The 7,937-nt window shown below is 65.5% G+C and overlaps 1 protein-coding gene across 1 annotated transcript in view; it reads left to right on the plus strand.

Annotated features, from left to right (window-relative positions):
* Positions 1-7,937, plus strand: part of LOC106727316 (fibrosin-1-like protein) — a 35,866-nt gene that overhangs the window by 22,459 nt on the left and 5,470 nt on the right. The window contains exon 3 of the mRNA XM_014545353.1: positions 4,672-4,922. Within this exon, the coding sequence (XP_014400839.1) occupies positions 4,672-4,922 (251 nt within the window). The remainder of the gene's footprint in view (positions 1-4,671; positions 4,923-7,937) is intronic.

The raw sequence follows: 7,937 nt of genomic DNA on the forward strand, positions 1-7,937 counted from the left end.
GCCGTCCCTGCTGGCCCCTGCGGTCACGACGGACTCGATCCTCCACCCGCTCAGCCCGCCAGGCCCCATATGTGAGCCCAGGAGCCTGATGCCCGTTTCCCGACCACCATCTGTGGCTCCTGGGCCCGGCTCCTCTGCTGCCCGAGCTGTGTTGCTGGACTGGTCTCTGTGCTGCGGCCGGGCCGTGTGCTGTGTTTGGCTCAGCAGAGGCAGAGCCCCAGGCAGGGCCACCGCGGCCCAAGGCCTGCTACCCGCCCAAGGCCACCTTCGCCAGGAAGAGAAGAGAGGACCCCTGTGTCTCCGCCCCCGCCGCCGACCTCCCCCCCCATGCCTGCTCCACCCCCCTGTGCCCGCTCTGTGCTGTGTGATTCACACATTCACACGCCCCTGGGAGGGGCTGCCGGGCCACCTTCGCCAGGAAGAGAAGAGAGGACCCCTGTGTCTCCGCCCCCGCCGCCGACCTCCCCCCCCATGCCTGCTCCACCCCCCTGTGCCCGCTCTGTGCTGTGTGATTCACACATTCACACGCCCCTGGGAGGGGCTGCCGGGGGCCCCTCTGTTTCTCTGTGCCTCTAATGCCACATGTCCTTGTACATTGAGTCTGTGCACGCCCCCCAGGTGTGCCAGTGTGTGTGTGTGTGTGTGTGTGTGTGTGTGTGTGTGTGTGAGCTGCAGGCCTCACCCCCAGGGCCCCTCCCCTCTGGTCAGTGTGCATTCCTCGTGCCCCCCCTCCCCGCAGAATGTGGGTGCAGCCTTGTCCCGCCAGCCTTGCCTCCACCTCCAGGTCCTGTGACTGTGGAGGCGTGAGAGTGCTCAGGGCCATCTGTGGTCAAGTAGAAGCTGCTGGTGGCAAGGAAGGTCCCCCGGGACTGCCTGCCGCCAGTCACACCCCAGTCCAGTCACTGAAGTGGGTCAGCCCCCACCCCAGCTCTGCACCAAGAGAGTCTCCAGGGCCCTGGGTCCTCAGTGCCCTCAATGCCCTCTGCAGCCTCCCAGTTGCTGCCCCGGACGCCCCCTGCTGGGCAGACCCCACACTACAGAGCTCTGCCTCCGCTGTCCCTGGCCCAGGGCAGGCCACTCCAGTGCTGGGACTCCCTGGACAGCAGGGGCCCTGAGAGGGGCTGCAGCTGTCCGTCCGGGGAGTAGCATTGCCCCCTGGGGTGCCCTGGCCAGGCTCCCGCTCAGCCTCATGCCCCTGTCGCCTGCCGTGACAGGCATGTCCATGCTGACCCATCCTCGGGGTCCCGGTCTCCAGGCCTCCCCCTCCCCACTTGCTCACCGGGACCCTGCCTGTGGGGACCTGACCAGCCGGGTGTGGGGTCCCCTAGTCCTCACTCAGGGCCTCCCAGAGACGCAGGGTTTATTTTTCTGATTGAAGACAATAAAAAGTGCCGTGCCATTCTTACAGCAGCGTCAGCGTTTGTGACTTAGGAGTGTCCTGCCTGGTTGTGCTCCTTACACCCAGTGAGCAGCGGGAGGGAACGTGTGGTGCGCTCAGGACCGGCTCTGCTGGCCTCTCCCTCAGCCCCTGCCCTGGACGGGGACTCAGGCGTGTGTTCTGCCCTGAGCCCTGGGACCTGTGGGCCGTGTGAGTGTCTCTGCCCGGTCCGCATACCTGGTGCTGGGGCGCATCCCAAGGGGGGCCAGGTCGAGCGTGGACCTTGCAGCCCCTGGGAGTGTCGGCCAATTTGTAGGGTGTGGGGCAGGGCCATGGGGACCCCCAGCCAGGGCCGGGGCTGCCCCACTTCCCATCTGGGCCACCCCGCTGTGAGCCTAGGGTGGGCAGCCCTGTGTGATCGCAGGCTGAGAAAGGTGCTAGGGTTCTATTGGACCCCAGAGGGGCTTACAAACCCGTGACCCCACAGCTGCTCTGGGTTCACAGCGCTGGGACCCTGGGGGGTGCCACCTGGGGAGGCCCACCTGCCGCAGGGGGGGCTGCAGCACCTGTCCTGGGGGCCCTGCTGGTGTTGCCTGGGGACAGCAGTCTGGAAGTGGCTCTCCTGTGGAGTGGCCACTAGGAGGCGCTGGAAGGTAAATGAATTTCTGAGCCACCTCGTTGGCCACAGGACACAGCTGGGGGGGTGGGGGTGGAGGCTTGGGCTCCCGCCGATGAGCTGGCTCCAAGGTCATGGGTGGGGGTGGGGTCCACCTTGAGCAGGAAGTGAGGATGGATGAGTCTTTGAGGGGGGTCTTGGAGGTCTGGGGGAGGCCCCTGCTGCGCCAGGGATGCCTTGGATGGAGCCTGGGTGTCCGCTCCATGCCCGGCACAGGCCCTGCCTCCACCTCCCCGTCTGCAGGTGCAGTGCCCGGCCTGCTGTGGCTGCAGTTGTCAGGTGGAAGGGGGTGTCCGTGTAGGACCCTGGATGGCCACGCTGAGATGGAGTTGACCGTGCAGGGGCCCACTAAGGAGACCCTTGGGGTTCCCAGGGGGCAGGCACGAGCATGGGTCCCCCTGAAACACCCTCCAGGCTGAGGGAACCCCAGGAGGAGCTTGTCTTGTGAGCACGGGGGTGCTTTCGTGTGTCCCGGCTTCAGGTGAATGCCAATCACTCCCGCAAGCCCTGCCCTTCATTTGATCAACACCAGAGGGCTGCCCTCGCCACGGAGTTTTTCCTTCCGGGTCCTGAGTGCCAGAGTGCCCGGCCAGTAGGGCCTCTGTTCCAGTCACGCAGTGTGTGAGGGGAAGCGGCTGCTGGGCCAGACACCGACCGGCCAGCCTCCTCCCTGGGCAGAGGCTACCCTAACCCTAACCCAGAGGCACCCTGCAGGTCACCAAAGCCAGGCCAGGCCATTGTAAGGGAGATAGCGCCACATCCAGCCCTGCCCTCACCCAAGGAAGCTGGCAGGAAGTCTGCCCAGAGCTGGGTGGGAGCCTGAGACGTCCCGTCTGAGCCCTGGAGGGTCTCAAAGCCCCGGTTACAGGCCGCTCTGAGGTTCCGGTCCTTCGGCGGTTAGAGAGCCCTGCTCCCCTGCTCCCCTGCTCCCGGCACAGCAGCCTCCCTCTCCCCCCTGAGGCTCCTCTGAGGAGCCCATTGGTTCTGGGAGGTTCCCTCCGCCCTCAGTCAGGGTCAAGCCCCAAGTCCCACCCCCACCCCACGAGGTCCTCGGTGGCCTGACCCCCTCCTCTGCCTTCCTGGGGCTGACTCACTTGCGGTTCAGCTCCCGTACCCTCCACACACCTCCAGGCCCTCCCTGCCCTGGGTGCTGACGGCCCCATTTCTCATCTGCACCCCCACCAGCCCTGGACCCCAAGCTGCGAGCCTCGCTGGGGAACGGAGACGGCCGTGGGAGCGTTCTGGATGCGCCCTGTGGCGGCCCTTCCAGGCTCCTCCCCACATCCGTTTGCCGTGTGGGCTTGTCTGCCGTGTTTGGGGTTTTCTAATCATAAAACAGTTGCCAGATGGGCTGGTAGATCCTTCCGGAAGGTTCCCCTCCGTGCCACGGGCTGGCGACTCAGCCCCCTGCCCTCGGTTTTGTCACCTGCAGGATGGGGTCATGCTGCTCCTCCTGCAGGACTAGTGAGCCGGGTGCTGGGCTTCTATGAATGTGAGTGGTTCCTGCCCCAGCCCCTCCTCACACGGGAGGTAGCTGGGGGCTGGCGATGGACTCTGGGGTTCCTCTGTGATCCCTGCTGTCCCCGGCGTGCCACCCTCTGTGCCGGCCTGTGGGACGTGGGCAGCACCTGGAACCGGGGTCGCCTCCCTGAGTGCTGGGCGGCGTGCTGGCTGAGAGCCACAGCCTCGGTCAGACGCGCCGAGGGAGGTTTGCCTCCGCGGTGCCCCGACATCACCGTGGAAGCAGACAAAGCTAAGGGACAGAAGGGAGGGCGGGAGGCGATGGGACCAGGACACGGAGCTGGACGCAAGGCCATGTGGCTTCCTGGGTGTGGGAGGGTCAGGGTCAGGGGCTGGGATGTGGGTCGTGTCCCCACAGCTTTGTGAGGTTAGAGTTATTTTCAAGTAAAAAGAAAAGTGCGAGCCCAGCCAGCGTGGCTCAGGGATTGAGCATCAACCTATGAACCAGGAGGTCAGGGTTCGATTCCGGTCAAGGCACATGCTGGGGTTGCAGGCTTGATCCCCAGTGTGGGGCCTGCGGGAGGCAGCTAGTCACTGATTCTCTCTCATCATTGATGTTCTTATCTCTCTCCCTCTCCCTCTCCGAAATCAATAAAAATACATATATCTGGGCCACTCCTCTCATTGCCACTTAAACTCCACGGATCTCTGCTCCTCCCGTGAGCCGGGCACGCGGTGTCCAGGGAGGCTTTTGTGTGAAGAGCAGGAGCTGCCGCAGGTGACAGGACAGGCACAGAGAGGCTGAGTGATGGCCCTGGGTCACACAGCCTGTGGCCATCCACACCCAGCCCTGCAGCCTGATGCCAGCCTGGGGTTGTGGGGGGTCTGAAGAGGGGGAGGAGTTGCCACCCTGCTTGGTGTAGGGAAGGGGTGTGGCGACCACTGGGGAGGGGACAGAGCCAGCTGCAGACTCCTGTCCTTGAGCCTTGTGTCTCCTTCCTGTCTGGGCTCCACACAGCTGGGCCACTTGCCCCCTACCTGCCCTCCCTGGGCTGCCCCCTTGGGTGGAGCTGGGGCCTGACCCTGGCTGGCCCCCCTCCCCACAGCAGGCGGTGCAGAGGCTCAGGCGCTTGCTGAGCCCTCTCTCTGTCCCCAGGTGAAGGCTGTCCTGTCCAGAGGGGGCGACCGCCACAGCGAGGACGAGGGCTTCCGCGAAGCCACCAGCTCCCGGCTCAGCGCCTCCCGGGACCAGCTCAGTGACGTGAGTACCCAGACCCGGGAGTCTGGGGCAGCCTTCCTTCCGCAGACCCGCCAGCCGCTCAGTAAACAGCTTCTCACTTACCAGGGCTCCGCCGGGAGGGAGTTAGATGAGGACCGAGGCTGGCGGGAGCCGGGGGAGGGGTTCAGGTGGGGGCCCGCTGTCCAGCGGGCAGGCACAGGCTGGACTGGAGGCAGGGGCTCTGGGAGCGAAATGGCTCGGACTTGGGGTGGTGGGCAGGGGTGGCCGCTGGCCTCAGCCTGATGCTGAGGTGGCCTGAGTCTGGGGACGCCTTCGCTGTCCTGGCAGGAGGTCCCTGAACTCAGGGCCCTGGAGGTGGGAGGGGCCTGGGACCCCGTGAGGGGCTGACCCGGGATTTGGCCAGCGATGGGGAGACCAGACCAGGTGGCCCTGACCCTGGGGGTTTCAGGTCCCAGAGCTTGGAGGAAGGCTAGGAATAGGGGAGGGGTTCCTGGGGGAGGGGACCCTGGGAGGCCCTAGAGAAGGCCCAGACTGGACCCCCAGCTGCAGGCGTGGCCGCCCTGGAGGCTGGAGGAGTGAGTTTTCCTCATTATCATTTAAATGGAGGCCTGGGGAGCGGTGAGGCCGAGGCTGCGGGAGGCTGATTGCCCGCTTGGTCTTTCCCACAAGATGGGAAAGGGGCCGCCCAGTTCCATCTCTGAGTGTCGGCCTGGAAGCAGGAAGCGGACTCTGGGCGCAAGGTAGGGCGGCCGCAGCCCAGCCACCCTGTCCGTCCGTTCGTCTGTCAGCAGGGCCTCCAGGCTGGAGGCTGCCAGGGCGAACTCTGCCCAGCGGGGACCCAGGAGCCGAGTGAGGACCTGGCAGGGGTCTGCCTGCGGAGGGGGCGTCCCACAGCTGCAGCGCAGGCGGGACGGGTCCCTGTGCAGACGGGAGCAAGCTCAGTGCCCAGTGTGCTCTGGGCCCTGGTCTGCGGGTCCCCCCAGCCCCATCCCGCCAGCCTGTGCCTTGGGGGCCAGCCCTGGGGGCCTCCCTGTGAGGCAGGGGTGAGACCCACCTCCGAACCACTTCCTCCCACGGCCTCTGGGCCACAGCTCATCCTGACTCCGAGGCCGGAGGTCCCCCCGTCCAGCTCCTCCCGAAAGCCTTCCAGCGCCTCCCCTCCCAGTCTCTGGGAGGTTGGGGGTGGCACGGGGCAGGCTGGCAGGCACAGAGGGGCGTCCCCCCTGGGAGGGTTGGCCCCGTGAGGACTGAGCCAGGTGAGGACAGAGCACGTGTGGAACGCAGGCCCTCTGGGGGCCGACACTTGGCTCAGAGTTGAGAGTCGTGGGGCCTGTGTGTGGGGGGCTGATGGCTGGGCCATATCCGGGTCTCCGGGCGAAGGTCCAAATGGGGTCCTGGGTCTGTGAGGCTCAGCTGTGTCCTCGGTCCTGACCCCCAACCCCTGGTTCCCGCCAGGGCCCAGGGCGTGGTCTCTGGGCCTGTCTCAGGGTCACGGCATCTATGCCCAAGGACAGGGGTACTCTGACAGTTCAGACGGGGCCCCGGGGTGGGCCTCAGAGGGCGGGTGGCGGTGGGGCTGTGAGCCTGGTTACCCTGGTTACGGATGTTCTCTTCCTTCCGCAGAGCTCAGCGCAGGCCTTCTCGGGCAGAGGCTATTCCGTAAGTCCCCCCCACACACACACCCTCTGTCCCTCTCCCTCTCTCCCTGCATGTCCTGTCCCCTCCGGAGCCCCCATTGGAACCCTGCCCGGGGCGGACCCCAGGGTGGTCTTGTTGGCAGAGCTGGCCCAAAGGGGGTGTGCACGGGGCTGGAGATGGGCTGAGGGGGCGGAGGTTCCGAGGGAGAGGGTCCTGTCGGGTGGCACTTGGACTTGGGGGTCCTGGGCATGGAGCAGCCGTTCCCCAGTGACCCGCCCCTGCCCCCCCAGTACCTTGCTTGGCCTGGGCAGGCTGGCTGTGCAGGGCTCCCCTTCCTGCCCCCACCCCCATCCTTGGGGAACAGACTGCCCCCCCAGGACGTTATTCCTTTTCCCTGAAGTATCAGCAGGCCCAGAGCGCCGCGAAAGCCAGGTGCCAGGTGCCAGGTGTGGCTGGTGGCCGGCCCGGCCGGCCCTGGTTTACCAAGTTCAGAGCTGCAGGGCGGCTTTTTGTAGGGTGTGACTGACCCATTAGCCCAGCCGCCCTCCCCACCCAGCGGTGTTCCAGGGAAGGACCCGCCCTCCTCTGCAGCCTGGTGCCTGTCAGTCCTCACGGTCACGGTCACCGTCACCACTAGCGCCTGGGCTCCCCACACTGCAGTCACCTGGGAGCTGTGCCAGGGCCCGGCCCCAGCAGCACAGGCAGGCAGCCCCGGGCGGAGGTGTCGGTGACCTGTGTGATGCCGGCCAGATGGGGAGAGCCGAGCCGGGTGGTGATTAGGAGGGGGCGGGCCAGCACGCCCAGCAGCAGGCTGGGCCCCTCTGTTGTGTGTGCATGTGGCTGGTGTGTCGTGTGCTTGCATGTTGACGTGTCTATCACATGCACATCTTCATGTGGCCCTGATGGTGCCGTGTTTGCCTGCACCTAGAAGTTCTATTTGTCTCTGGGCCGTCTGTGTGTTCTGTGCCCCGCATGAGTGTTCATCTGCACGTGTGTCTGGGTGTAGCAGATGCGCATGCATGTGTGAGTGGGTAGGTGCATGCCTCACATGTGTATCTGCATGTGAGTGTCTGGGTGGTGTGGATGCACCTGTGCGAGTGACTGTCGTTCTGCAGACGTGTGCCCCGTGTCACCTGTGTGTGTGTGGTTGTCCTCCCTTCCCAGCAGCGCCCGCTCTAGGCGACACTGGCATTTGCCCTCTGACCTGGCTCATAGACGACACTCAAAGGGGCTTCATTTGCCCAGATTTTCCCCAGCAAATCCCCAGCTACTGCGCATCCTCAGCAGCTTCTGTCCCAGACGCTCGCAGCCCCGCACAGACGCTCTCGCAGCCCCGCACAGACGCTCTCGCAGCCCCGCACAGCCGTCAGATGCTTGTCAGCTGCGTACTAGTTAGAGAGTAACTCTCCTAATTCGGTTGCTTGCAACCGAAACACGTGATCTGTCTCCGCAGACACAGGGGCCTGGGGGCTTCCCTATGAAACAGAAATGGAGATCTAGAGCTGTGGAGGCCAGAGGCAGCATGGCCCCCGCCCCCCATCAAG

This window comes from Myotis brandtii, unplaced genomic scaffold, assembly GCF_000412655.1.
Source record: "Myotis brandtii unplaced genomic scaffold, ASM41265v1 scaffold403, whole genome shotgun sequence".
NCBI classification, from domain to species: Eukaryota; Metazoa; Chordata; class Mammalia; order Chiroptera; family Vespertilionidae; genus Myotis; species Myotis brandtii.